Below are 14,926 nucleotides of genomic sequence, written 5' to 3'. Positions count from 1 at the left end.
AACTGAGCCACACACGCGCCCCAGTGAACATGGTATTTTACATGCGCAGTGCTGACATACCTTGCTTTCACTTTCATTGGACAGAATTTCCAGGGCTTCCAGATGTGACAAACCTTGATATTCATCAAACAGCATCCCGTAGTGTGCAGTCCTCTCGGCCGTGAGCTGCTGGGCCAACCTCTGCTTCTCTTTCTCCTTGGCTTCTCTTAACATCTGCAGAAATACACAACGTTTGTGCCCTGGGTGTATGCTTGAAAGCCTCATTTCCTGCATCAGATGCAGAGGGAGATGAAGGTTGACTTGTATTTGTGAAGAGTAGGTTTTAATCACTTGGGAATTCCTAAGAAAATGATTCTTTGATCCTACTGGAATATTACGTAAAAATTAAGTTTTACGTAATATTCCACTTTGAGTTTTACATGCTTATTATATACATGAAAACACAAAGCAAAGACTCTATGCCTGGGAACAGGATTGGAAAGAAGTACATCAGAAGCTGAAGAGTGGCTTCCGCTGAAGTATTTTCCACAGGTGATTACTTTTCTTATTTTCTAAAATACCCAAATTATCTATTACGGGCAAATTGATGTACACCAGGAAAGTTTACTCTATTGTTATGGGTTCACTGCAACTTCTGTACCCAGACAGACCTCAAAGCAGTCACAAGCTGCTCTACTTTGATCCGGGTTGCGTTATTTTAAAAAATTTTATATGTGTGGCTATTAACCATCTTTGATGAACAAAGTTAATAAAATATAAACTCATAATGTATTTCTCATCAGATAATGAGATGAAGAAGAATATTAGCTTATCGATTCTCGAGAAGTAGGACTGTGAATGGAGTTCCTCTCCATGGTGATCGTTTTTCTCCAGTTAGTTTTTGTTGATTAAATAAAGAGAGCAAAGTGAACACTGAGTCCCCCAGTCACTCCCAATGTCCTGCACTTGCTTTCTGTGATGCTAAGCATCTTTTATTTGATTCCTCATTAAGTTTACTGGGCATTACATTTATAGGGTTCTTTAGTATCTATGGAGAGCGCCACAGACACAGTGGCCACCACAAGTTCACAAGAGAAAGATCACGGAAGAACAGACTGGTTTTTAATGTGCATGAATAAAACAATCAACCCCCTCCTCCTTTTGGGTTCTTGAGGCACTTGGCCAAAAACTCACTGAACTACAGACAGAATTCTCCCCTGTCTGTCCTTAACACTAAATATGTACAAGCTGTGAATTTTAAGGTTTTCAAAACAACCCCATCAAATTACCACTGGATATTTAAAAAAAATTTTTTTTAATGTTTATTTATTTATTTATTTATTTATTTTATTTATTTCTAAGAGAGAGAGAGAGAGAGAGAGACAGCGTGAGCAGGGGAGGGTCAGAGAGAGAGGGAGTCACAGGCTGAAACAGGCTCCAGGCTCCGAGCTGGCAGTCAGCACAGAGCCCGACGCGGGGCTCGAACCCACAAACAGCGAGATCATGACCTAAGCGAAAGTCGGACGCTTAACCGACTAAGCCACCCAGGCGCCCCTGTTTATTTATTTTAAGAGAGAGAGAGACAGAATATGAGTGGACGAGGGGCAGAGAGAGAGGGAGACACAGAGTCTGAAGCAGGCTTCAGGCTCTGAGCTGTCAGGACAGTGCCCGACGTGGGGCTGGAACCCACATACCGTGAGATCATGACCTGAGCCGAAGTCAGACGCTTAACTGACTGAGCCACCCAGGCCCCCTACCACCAGAGATTTTTAGCACTTCCAACAAAACCCAACTATTTCTACTGATCTTGCTGGCTTGGCGGTGGTATAACGAAATAACAAAGTGACGTGGAAATTGCTTCTTTTCTCTCCAGCAACTGCCATCTCTCAGTTTGTGCTTTGGAAGAGAGGGGAAGGGATGGAATGAAAGGGGAAGAAAGGTTGCTCTGGAATGATCTGGATTCACTCAAAAGATGGAGTGAAATTAAAGTTGCCTAATGTAGAACTGGCTTTTCACAGGATGTTCATCTCTTTCGTGTCTGAAAAAGAAAGGGACGTGGTTTGGAAGAGCAGTGCGTGTGATTCTGGCATGGAGTCTTCCTTGCGTCTCTGGGCTCCGGGAACCACCACTGGGGTAGAACACGGGAGAAATCCAGGGAGTGTGTGTACATTTCTGACGTCCGCAGTTATTTAGTGTGGATTAGGAGAAACTTCACAGACTTCCCTGTGCCAGCAGACAGCAGCTTCATCCTTCCAGCTGCTCGAGACAGCAACCGTGGAGACCCCCTTGCCGCTTCCTTCTCTCACACCCCACATTCACTCCATCAGGAAATCTGGGTTGACCTTCAGAATACACCCAGAATCAGCGTTCCCCACTTCTTCCGGGGCCCCACACTGTTCTGAGCCACCCCATCCTCCTGTTTGGATAACAGCAATCGCCTCCCCAGGAGGCAGTGAGAGCTGGGGCATCAAGGGCCAAGAGCCCTGGATGCTGTACTTTGAAATCCATCTCTCACTGGCCCCGAGGTCACCTCCCATGATCAGTCACTGGCACAGCAGGGACACTACAGGAGAGCCAGTCTGGGAGATGGGGACTCATCTGTCAGCGGACTTCAGCTGAAGGACTCTCCCAGGGCTCTGCCAGGCTTTCCGCTGAGGACACAGCAGCCTAAGATGCTTTCACCCAATCTCTTCTCTCTCTTCTCTTCCCCGGGGGTTGGACTCACATCTTGGTCTGACAGCTCTCCCGGCCTTCCTTCCCCCCAGCTCCATTTTCTCTCCCAGCATTTCCCCTAATAAAACCCTCGCTCGTTGAGGCCATCTTGGCCTCTGCTTCTGGGAGAGCCTCTGCTGGTACCCATGTCCCATGTCTTCCTGCCCTCGGCCCTCTCCATACCCAGGCTGTTTTCCACACAGTAACTACAGTGACCCCGGGACAGTCAGGTCTTGTCACTCCTCTTTTCGAAATGCTGTAACGCTTTCCCTGTTTCACCAACAGTAAAACCCAAGGTCACTACCAACGCCATCCAGGTCCTGCCATCTGCATGGAATGTGCTTCCCTCAGATTTCAGCATGGTCAAGGCCAAACCCCTCGTCCCCTTCAATTACCTGCTCTGATGGCGTCGTCTCCATGAGGTTCCCCTCTCACAATCCAATTTAATACTTAACCTGCCCCTCACTCCCGCATTCTTGATTGCCTTGGTCCTGCTCTACTTTTTCTTGTTTTCCACAGCACTCAATCATCTTTTAAAATACTAGATAATGTTGATGGTCTGTCTCTTCTCACTGTAACGCAAACTCCTGACGCGTCCCTGAGCAGGGACACTCACACTGCAGGAGCAAAGTTAGATGTTTTTGTTCTTAGCCACATTGATCCTTGGGGATCCTTGGGGGGATCCTTGGGGGTTGTTTGGTTTCATTTTCATTTTGCAACATCGAGTATTAATTATCTGATTAATGCAAATCTATTTTCTTTTGAAGGACCGGAAGGCTGGTGGTTTAGATGACCCTGCCGGGTCCTGACCTGAGCTATAACATCAGAGTGGTTATATGAGGGTGGCTCTGGAAAAGACAAGAGGAAATGGCTTCAAACGAAAGCTTTCCAGGAACTGCCCCTAACATGATGTCAGCGATGGCTCTTTAGTAGCCTCCTAGTGTTGAGCCAGGAGAAGATATGTTTGTCCTGCCTGTGAAATTTATGAAATCTGGGGCTGTATCAGCTGCTCCTGATTTCAGGAAGGCAGAGGCAGACCTGGTGTGCCTGACTGTTAAGGAGGAAGGGGACCAGAAGCATGTCTGCACTGTGGAGTATGAACTGGCCGTGTGCCATCTAAAAGAGCAAGTTCACCAACAGGGTTTTATACTTGGAAAAGAAAACAAATACTACTTTTAATTTCCTTGACTGCTGTAGTCAAGCAAACCACAGATTAATTTTTTTTTTAATTTTTTTTATTTAACATTTTTTTTAGAATTTCTTTTCTTTTTTTTTTTTTTTTTTTACAAATAGTTTATTGTCAAATTAGTTTCCACATAAACGGATTAATTTTTTTTAAAGTTACCTCTACGTTCAACGTGGTGCTTCAATTAAACTCATGACCCCAAGATCAAAAGTTGCATGCTCTACCGACTGTACCAGCCAGGCGCCACACAATTCTTCGTATCATGTTTCCCAAGGAGAGATGGAAATCTTTTAAAACTGGAGGTGTGAGAAGAGAAGCCCATCCTTGCACATAGTAAGAGGACTATAAATTAAAATTCCAAGGAGATACCATTTCCACTTATTATATTGACACATAGAAATAAAGCAACAATAACTAGCATTCCTGAGTGTTTGCTAAGAGTCTGGTACTCTTCTAACCCATTTAATCCTTAGGTCAAAGCTATCAGCAGGTATTGATGTTACACCCAGTGCACAAATGAGTAAACCGGGGCACAGAAGGATTAAGTAACCTGCTCAAGGTCATGTAGCTAGAAAGTGGTAGAGCTCGAATACATACAATGATGCTTTCAACCGAATGCTTGTGTCCCCCCAAAATTCATTTTTTAAAGTTTATTTATTTATTTTTGAGAGAGACAGAGAGAGAGTGCACGCATGCACGCGTGCAAGCGCACAAGTCAGGGAGGGGCAGAGAGAGAGGGAGACACAGAATCTGAAGAAGGCTCCAGGCTCCCAGTTGTCAGTGCAGAGACCGACAGGGGGCTCAAACTCACAGACTATAAGATCATGACTTGAGCTGAAGTTGGACACAACCAACTGAGCCACCCATGCGCCCCACTCCCCAAATTCATAGGTTGAGACCTAATCCGCAATGTGATGGTATTTGGGAGTGAGGCCTTTGTGAAGGGATTAGGTCATGAGGGTGGAGCACTCATGAATAGGATTAGTGTCCTTATAAAAGAGCCCCCACAGAGCTCCTTGCCTCTTCCACCACTGAATACACGGAAAGAACAAGGCCATCTATGAACCAGGAATGGGCCATCACCAGACACTGAATCTGATCTCAGGCTTCCCAGCCTCCAGAACTATGAGAAATCAATGTTTGTAGCTTATAAGAGACCTAGTCTTATATTCTGTTGTAACAGCCTGTGTGGACTAAGACAAATGGCAAAAATGTAATAATCTTCAAGAAATGATTAAGTGAGTAAAGCAAGGTACAAATGAGTGTGGTTAGTATGCTACCATTTCTCTGCAAAAGTATATATGTATCTGTATCTCTATATCTATACCCATATCCACAGCTATATGATAATTCTGACCGAATCCATAAGAAGCTGTTAAGAGTGTTTGCCTCGCATGAGGAACTAAATGGCTGGGGAAAGAGATGTATTAGAAACTCAATTTTCATTCTCGACTGTCTTATGTCATTTGAATTTAAGTCACATGCTTTAAAATACCTTTTAAAAAAGATAAATAAAGACATATTTACTTTACTGACTGAAAGAAAGGATAGCAAAAGTATGTAATCCCACCTGAGATAAGGAAACGGTTCTCTCCATGAGTGTCTTGGTCCTCTTAAAGCCTGGGTCACTCTCCGCAAGGACATTCATGGTTTTCTTACCGATGAATTCCAGAGCATCCAGACCGCCCGTTAAGACACTTTTACCCTGCAGATGAGATAATCACACGAGATTAGCTTTTGCCTTTTGCAATTTCACAGCAGTCAGGAACTCGCAGAAGGTACTATCTTCAAATATTAAAATCAATATAAAGTCACAATTTTTTCTCATCAGGGATTTAATATCCATTAATGCTGTTTTCTTTTTCTTGGAAGGGCATATGTCATATAATTTGTAGGCCATACAATATTATTTAAAATGGATGTTTAGGAAAAACCAAAGCATATTTGGGATTAATTTTTTACTGGCTCTATGTGTATGAGTAGATATGTACCTAAGACATGAAATTAATAGGCGACCCCATTACTGGTTTTGTTTGCAAGACTGTTAACCCGAGTAACAGAGTTGTTTGGAGCACTCTATTAAAATGTCAAATACTCTTCGCCCATCTAGCGAATTCTTTAATCTAGGGCCTTGGAGTACAGGGCCCTCAGGCTGTTTCAGATGGCCCTTGGATACTTTCAGAAACTATCAATAACCGCCTATCATTAGTATATTCATGAAATAAGACAGGTTGATTTCCATATACCGCTGCCTTTAGAAACTATTCCATCATACAGTTATCCTGCAAATCTTCTTGTCAGCCTTTGTTTTCCTTAAAAAAGAAAGATTAAAACAACCAAGATTTACTCATATCAACTGTTCATATAAACAGAACTGCTTACATTTCTTTACAACTTCTGTTCATAACACTGCAACCACACAACTGCAACTATACTCTGCACACATCTGTGTTTTCCCTGCCTTCCATGAGCTTACACACATTATAGTTTAGTATGATATTATTGCCCATATACATTTTCCAATCTCCATAATTATTGCTTCATTAGCAATATTAGGCTTCACACTGAACTAATATACTTTAGTAGTCATTCGGACATTTAGACTTTGTTTTCAGATTTGGGGACCATTCAATATTCACGTTAGAAAACAGATTTTAACATACATATATTGTGGAAGGACTATGGGATGTCAGCAATTAATACTTTTGCTTGATTTATTTTCTTTTAACATCCTATGAGGGATTACTCCTGCAGAGAATAAAATGGGAGAAGGAAGGACATGGGGACTTTGATTAAAGGCAGAGCTGGTGGGAGTGTCTGGAGCTTGGGAAAAGAAAGTATCAGAAGGTAGAAAGGGAACACAAAAAGGAAATGAGGGTGCTGAAGGTGAACCCAGAGCGCCCTGTGCTGGTGCTCAGGGAGACGATGAACTCATTTCTTATAACCAGGGATATGGAAAGAGCTCCGGCCCATCTCCAACCCGATCCCCTCCACGTGAGGCAAACTGGACACGTACTGCTCTTCGACTCCTAAAACACATTTGCTGCTTCTGATTCAGCCTACTTAGTCTAGAGGACCTTGAGTTGCAGGGAGAAGAGCACGCATTTTCTAATTCTGGCACACTCTGGACTCCAAAGGCTGGGGAAGACAGCCTCACATGTGTGTGCACAGCTCCCTTTTCTTCCCACATTGCGCTGTACTTGCCTTTGGGTTGAATCTGTCTTCTAGGATGATGTACCCTCTTGTTTGTCCGCATATGCCCAGCATTTAGCATAGTTCCTGGTATATAGTGAGGGCTGATCACCTTTTTTTTTTTTTTAATTTTTTAATGTTTATTTTTGAGAGAGACAGAGTGTGAGCTGAGGAGGGACAGAGAGAGAGAGAGAGAGAGAGAATCCCAAGCAGGCTCCAGGCTCTGAGCTGTCATCACAGAGTCTGATGCGGGGCTCACACTCACCAACTGTGAGATCATGACCTGAGCTGAAGTCAGAGGCTTAACTGACTGAGCCACCCAGGCACCCCCACCTTTTTTTTTTTTTTTTTAATGAGTGAATGAATAAATTGGACATCAACCGTATTTCTAGAAAAAGTAGTTGGTTGGTTTTATACAGCAGAAAAGAAACCTTTTCTTCCTGACACTGAAGACCAGCTAGCTATGTCATCTCAGTTCGGGTGCCTTCCCCTTTTTTCATTATTCATCAGTGTTTTGTTGCCAATAACAAGCTTCTTAAAGGGGCAGGCAGCAGGCAGGGGTATGGGGCGGGGGGATAAACAGGGTTATTTAAAGAACAGGGAGAGCAGCAATGGGAGGTTGAGATGGGGAAGAATGTTGGTCTTAGTTATCTGGAAACACTCAGAAACATCTCGGGATGTTGTTTCTAATTCCTTACCAGCATTTTTTTTGTATCTGCATGGCTTTATAATTTTCAAATTGAAGGTTAAGAAACATAGACTGTCGAGGAAAAACAGCTGTCTCAGCTCTAAGACGGAGCCCTCTCTCCTCCCCAGCCGGAGGCTGTCCTTGTAGCTGTTGGAAAGAACACTGTTACAGCAGCCTGAAAATGTTCCTTCTGAGCAGTCCTTTCTTTTCAACATAAAATATATTTCATTTGCCCTTATTATTTTGGTGCCAAGGTTACGCCTACTCTGTAGGAGACAGCATAACAAAACCATAATCCAAGGTTATGAGCAAGGCCATCTTTTCTCTGCTGTATCTAGGTCACGGGTAAATACAGATACCAAAAGAAGGCGCTGGGAGACACCAGGGAAAACAGAGGAAGCAGCTAATGACTTACTGTGTTTTGAACCACATTGGTGATGGCAGACAGCATGCCCCGAGACCCGGATGAGGGAGAAGTGGGTGGGCTTTCTGTGGGACTCTGATCTGTGGCCACATCTGCTAGTAAGGAGAAAAACATCCTCTTAGAGTTCAGTCTACCGATCTGAACTTAGAAATCTTCGATTTGTGCACATAGTGAGATACAGCTGAAGTCCAAGAAGCCCCCCCAAAAAATAGGTCACTCACTCTGAGGGACTCCACTTTCAGTATCAGGTTGGGCTCCTTCAGAAGAGCTGGAATTTACACCATGAATCCGTAGGGTGGCTCCTGCTTTTTCCTTGACTGCTGTCAATCCATGACCTGCCAGGAAATAAAAATCTGGTTCCTAATACAATAGAAACCCACGGTCTGCAATTCGACAGCTCATGTTCCAGAGCTGCTGTAAGCTGTAGGTGTATACCCTGGTTTTAAGTGTAGCGGTTAACAGCATGGACTTTGCAATCCTCCTCATTTGTTTCTCATACCATCTGACTAGCAACCTGGGATTCCAAATCCAAGATTTCTGGGAATAGGATCCCTGTCTTTTCCTCTCTTCTCTTTTCTCAACTCCTCAAAACAGGGCATACATCATTCGTTTTTGAATTCCTTGCAGGCCTAGACTGTCACAGACACTCAATTAATATTTGTTGATTTGAAATCAGATGAGGCTCAGCATGCTCTTTCAAAGTGCTGGTCATTCTTGCAGTGTGGAGAGTGCTGACGGGTCAAAATCAAAAGGCAAATCAGTGAGCAAACCAGGAAGGGCACCCAATGGCTCTGACAGTTGTCCCAAGCAGTAACAGTCCATACACAAGCTCCTACAGTAGTCGGCCAGGATGGAGGCCACTGGCTTTACCCCATGTGAGCAGGGCCAGGATGCCTATATCCTCCAGAGCCCAGCACAGTGGGTGTTCAATCACTCTTTGGTAAACACAGAGCTGACTTCTTCATTCCGGCACCGCGTGCCACACACACAAACCAGCCCTGGCCTGACAGAGAAATAGTCTTGGCTACATTTTAGTCTGGAACAATTAATTTTTCTCCTTAGAGGCCCCCATGATGAGCCACTGCTTTTCTCAAGTTCCCCAACTGAACACAAAAATTAATGGTCTACTGACTGTCCTAAGTGGCTGTTTGAGTTCTTGTAGGACAAACAGCCAGGGATGCCACTGTCCCAGCACTCACTCCCCATTAGCATTGCAGGAAGAAAGAGAAGAAGATTTTACCAGGAACCCAGGCAATGTCAGGTTGCTAAAACCCAAGGCAGCAGCAATATTAATAGGTGGAGGGAAAATCCCAAGTCGTGGCAGGATTTGAGAGCCAAAGAGAACCATCTAGTCTTAAAAAGCACCATTAAAATGACCAACTGATGGGTCGCCTGGGGGGCGTTAAGCATCTAACTTTGGCTCAGGTCATGATCTCACGGTTTGTGAGCTCGAGCCCCACGTTGGTCTCTGTGTTGACAGCTCAGAGCTTGGAGCCTGCTTCAGATTCTGTGTCTCCCTCTTTCTCTGCCCCTCCCCTGTGTGCGCTATCTCTCTCTGTCTCTCAAAAATAAATAAATGTTAAAAAAATTTTTTTTAAATGACCAACTGTCCATCTGAATAAGAGAAAGACATGGATGACTCCCAAACCCAAATACTAGTCTTTTATCAGTTGTAACTTTATTTATCAGAGTGATCTTAACATAATCAGGGCACTAATATTTACCAGGGGACTAATTACATCCAGTGGAAACCACCTGTCATTATACACTATCTAGAAAACAGGGAAACTTAAATAACATTATTTACAGTGTTTATAACATTAATTTCATAAGAAACATAATGTCTATATTTATGTGCAGCTCATTAGATACAGTTCAAATTCATTATCAAGTTACTTGGAAAAAATATGCCCTATAGCTGCTAAAACTAAGGCTTGAATTCATTCTCTCTAGATTCTAGTAAATTCCAAGCACTTCAATGGAAACTTATTGAAGTTTCAGTAACACCCTGAAGTTACAAGATATCATCTAACCTATTTACATACTGAGTCCATATTCCTTGCCATATTTTAAACACACATATATATTCCAAAAGGAAATAATGTACATACAAATCTCAAATATGATTCTCACTGAGATTTCTGAGGGCTAACATAAAGGAACTACTGAGTTGGAGAAGACAGAAAGGCATCTGCTATATTTTCTTTGTGAAAACTATATAAGAAAGATGATTCCACATCCTTCCTTGAGAACATGAAGGGTTTAGTGGTTTATCTCCTATTTCACCTTCTATACCCCTTTCACGTGAGGACCATGTCTGATTCTTTTCCTAGGGAAGAACAGCTTCTCACCATCTCAGAACACACAGGATTAGGGGTCTATCTTAATAAATTGCCTCTAGAATAGTTACTTTGTTTCTGGAAGGAAATACCATTTTTGTGTTCAGATAAATGGGATGTGTCTGTTTAATACACATGACACTACATTGCTATTCCAGCCACTCATACATACATACATACACACACACACACACACACACCTATACCGCCCCCCCATATGCCCACACTCGCACACGCCTATACACACATACCTATACACCCACACCCATACACCCACACTAACACCTATACCCCCACACCCCCTACACACACATCCACACATCCACCCATCCACACACCCCCCACCCTATACCCCCCCAGCTCTCCTTAGGTATAATTGATATACAAAGAATTGCACGTATTTAAGTTTGCTCCAATTATATTTTCTGGTAAACAATTCTATCTGAATTCTTTTGTTAGTAAAAGTACATCTTTACTGCATTCAACTAAAATTAGAAAGCTAGGATTCTTCACAGATAAGGTTAGATGATGCCACACCTGCTTTGAAAACTAACTTCTAAAGCTTTACTTAGTGTGACATCTAGTGCCCAGAACAAGGAAGTAATAATATAGAGTAATTGTTGCCTTTTGACTATGAGTAATTCATTCTGAGATACTGATTAGGTTCTACAAGTAACAGAAAAATAACAACAACAATAAATACGAATAATACTGTATCATATAATTCTTGGATTCTTCATACTTCATCATGAACCCTAAGTACCTTCAAAGAAATGAAATTCCTTCAAATTCCATGGTTCTAAAGATGGAATATCCTTTATCCCTGGACTTACTGCAGCAAAAATGGTGAATATTGCAAAGAAGATAAGAATGTTGTAGAATGGGGCGCCTCGGTGGCTCAGTCAGTGGAGCACCCCACTCTTGATTTTGACTCAGGTAATGGTTCCAGGGTTGTGGGATCAAGCCCTGTGTCAGGCTCTGGCGCTGAGCATGGAGACGGCTTACTATTTTCTCTCTCTCTCTCTCTGCCCCTCTCCCCTGCTTTCTCTCTCTCTCTCTCTAATAAAAAGAAAAAGAAAAGAACACTGTACATATGCTGTGATACTGTATCATTTTTAAAGTAAATGTTAAATGATAGGCTGGTGTTTATTTCTCACCTATACCTTAGCAGTAAGCATGCTAAACTTAGGCATCAGGAGTCTTGTGGAGGAATTTTGGTTCCATCATTTACTAGCTGTGTGATCTTTGTGAGTTATTTAATCTTTCTGAGTCTCTACTGTTATGTCTTCTTTGAAAGGGGGAACAGGGGAAAGGGGGATTTTAACAGCTATCTCCCAGGGTTCTGTAAAGTCACTAAGGAAAACATACACGAAACCCTTGGTATTGGCCAACACTTTCTGAACACTTACTATGTCCCAGGCACTGAATTAGTTATTTTTAGTAAAGTAAATTATCTCATTTAACCTTCTCACCATGAGATAAGGGATATTATTATGCCCATTTCACAATGGAGAAAACTGAAATACAGTGACATGAAATCTTTTACCCATGCTCCCAAAGCCAAGAAGGGGCAGAGGCAGGTTTTGAATCCAGTCCTAACTGTGGAACTTACACACTGAACCCTTATGCTATATTAAGAAAGTTTTATATGTCATTTACAGTGGATTAAATGTCATATACAGAAATGCCCCATGTCTATAACTTCTTGGAAATCAGATCCTCAATCAGGAGCATTCCTATTTTTAAAACACTAGCTTATGCTAATATTACTGGACTTCCCTTACCTGGACCAGACAGCAAGGTGAAGGCCACTTCTGGAGTGAAATCTTCTAATCCTGCCCCTTTCTGTCAGGGATTGGCACAGTGTGATGTTTTTAGAATCATCCCCACGCTGTGCAGACACAGATCCTCGACATTGTGTGGTGTTATCTTACACATCCAGTTTATTTTTTTTTCCCTCAAAAAGCACATGATGTCACCAAGCCATCATCTTGTGGGTTCCACCAAGATCAAAACCCATTAAAGGGAGGTCTCTCCTCTTTGTGAAACTGATTTGTTGTCTCTGGCCGAGTGGTAACTTAGGGAAGCAACAGCAGGTGCCTGGACGACTGGGCTAACACCACAAGTACTTTTTTTTTTTTTCTTAATGTTATTTATTTTTTAGAGACATAGAGAATGTGAGCGGGGGAGGGTCAGATAGAGAGGGAGACAGAGGATCTGAAGTGGACTCTGCATGAACAGCTAAGAGCCCGATGCGGGGACTTGAACTCATGAACTTTGAGACTGTGACCTGAGTCTAAGTCAGACTCTTAACCGACTGAGCCACCTGGGCGCCCGTCTATGAGTACTTTCTACTGGTCCATGTAGGAAAGCCCATGTACATAAGGCACCAGATAACCCACTCAGAGGGCTTCCCCTCTGTTTGAATTTTTAATACAATGTCTCCTTCCTTTCCTTTAAAAAGGAATGTAAAAATGGATATATAAAAAAGAAACCTAAAAAACCTCATAACTTCACTTTCCTGACATATCTAGTTGATTTTTAAAACAAAAACATTTGTATTACCAAATTTAAAGAGTTTAGAAACACAGACCGCAGAAGGTGGACCAGCCTCTTTCTCTCCAGACCATTTCCACTGACTTACTAATATACCAGAGAGTAGAGTCTATGAGTTTATAAAAGCCTATGAAAATATTTAAGACCTGAAAAAAAAATTTCTTCTAAAAGACAAAAAGGAAAATTTGCAAACTGGAAATAGAAATTAATAAATATTTACTTAAATGTATTCAAATGTGGTATTAGGTCAACTGGTCAGCTGCAGTTCAAATGAATTCAACTCTTACACAGTCATATGTAAATTATATATTTATTTGCTTAAAAATTTTTTGATATTTTTTTTTTTTCGAGAAAGGGAGAGCTTGAGCATGAGTGTGGGAAGGGCAGAAAGCAAGGTTGAGAGAGAGACTCCCAAGCAGGCTCTACACTGCCAGTGCAGAGCCCGATGTGAGGCTCAATCCCACAAACTGTGAGATCTTGATCTGAGCTGAAATCAAGAGTCAGATACTAAATTGACTGAGGCACCCAGATGCCCCTGTAAATTATATATTTAATGAGGCATTTGGCTGTGATTCATTACATTTATTGTGATATAAGAAGAACTTCCAAAAGGAATAGTGCTTGGAGTTCTGAAAAGACTTTAAGTGACCCTACCTTCCTCCCTGGGCCCCTGGGGCCCCCATTTCCTTCTAAAAATAACAACTCTTATTTGTTGTGATTTTTTTCTCATAAAACATTTAAAAATTTTTTTTAAATGTTTTATTTATTCCTGAGAGAGAGAGAGAGAGAGACAGTGTGAGCAGGGAAGGGTCAGAGAGAGGGAGATACAGAATCTGAAACAGGCTCCAGGCTCTGAGCTGGCACTCAGCACAGAGCCCGACGCGGGGCTCGAACCCACGAACCATGAGATCATGACCTGAGCCGAAGTCGGACGCTTAACCGACTGAGCCACCCAGGCGCCCCCTCATAAAACAGTTTTAAAAACCATATGCCAGGGGTGCTGGGTGTCTTAGTCGGTTAAATGTCCGACTTCAGCTCAGGTCATGATCTCGTGCTTCATGGGTTCGAGCCCCGCATCAGGTTGTGTGCTGACTGCCAGCTCAGAGCCTGGAGCCTGTCATCAAATTCTGTATCTCCCTCTCTCTCTGACCCTCCCCTGCTCAAGTTGTCTCTCTCTCTCAAAAATAAATTAAAAAAACATTTAAAAAATTAAAAAACAAAAACCATATGCCTATGTATAAGTGTTCTGGCCCTACTTCTTCTACTTCAAAACATACAGCACATGCAGTGGGGGCTGGTGGACTGGCCTGTGCATTAATGGAGGACATCTCTGGAGAGTCATCCTGACTGGCCCCCGCAGCAGCTTCCTAGGGGGCAGGCTGAGGCCTCAGAGAGAACTGCATCACAGTCCAGTTTCTCTGATGGCCCAGTTCTACTTCCTAATCCTTCACTCTCCTACAAGGCTTGCTCCTGAGAGCACTTCACAGTCAAATGCCCACAGCCTAGTCTCAGCCTGTGTCTCTTTTGGGCATCTGCCTACAACACTGATCTGCCTCTTTTCTTTTCTTTTTCTTTTCTTTTCTTTTCTTTTCTTTCTTTAATGTTTATTTATTTATTTTTGAGATAGAGAGAGAGAGAGAGAGAGAACACGAGCAGAGGAATAGCAGAGCGAGAGAGAGAGGGAGAGAGAGAATCCCAAGCAGGCTCTGTGCTGTCAGTGCAGAGCCCGACATGGGGTTCAAACTCACAAACCGTGAGATCATGACCTGAGCCAAAATCAAGAGTTGAATGCTTAACCGACTGAGTCACCCAGGCGCCCTGAGAAATGCAGCAGTTTAAAAATACTGGCT

At 42.7% G+C, this 14,926-nt stretch overlaps 1 protein-coding gene across 2 annotated transcripts in view; it reads right to left on the bottom strand.

Annotated features, from left to right (window-relative positions):
- The window catches only part of FAM114A1 (family with sequence similarity 114 member A1), a 70,430-nt gene that overhangs the window by 28,150 nt on the left and 27,354 nt on the right, over positions 1-14,926 (bottom strand). The window contains exons 4-7 of one of the 2 annotated variants that reach the window (XM_039227034.1): positions 8,403-8,516; positions 8,173-8,273; positions 5,448-5,582; positions 61-213 (exon numbers count right to left, since the gene is read on the bottom strand). In XM_039227034.1, coding sequence (XP_039082965.1) covers positions 61-213; positions 5,448-5,582; positions 8,173-8,273; positions 8,403-8,516 — 503 coding nt within the window. Of the gene's footprint in view, positions 1-60; positions 214-5,447; positions 5,583-8,172; positions 8,274-8,402; positions 8,517-14,926 lie in introns of those variants that run through there. The other variant, XM_039227035.1, reaches the window with a different exon arrangement.

Source organism: Hyaena hyaena, unplaced genomic scaffold (genome assembly GCF_003009895.1).
Source record: "Hyaena hyaena isolate Hyena2069 unplaced genomic scaffold, ASM300989v1 scaffold_24, whole genome shotgun sequence".
Taxonomy (NCBI): Eukaryota; Metazoa; Chordata; class Mammalia; order Carnivora; family Hyaenidae; genus Hyaena; species Hyaena hyaena.
The sequence above is the reverse complement of the archived record's forward strand: the minus strand, read 5'-3'. Positions and strand labels throughout refer to the sequence as shown.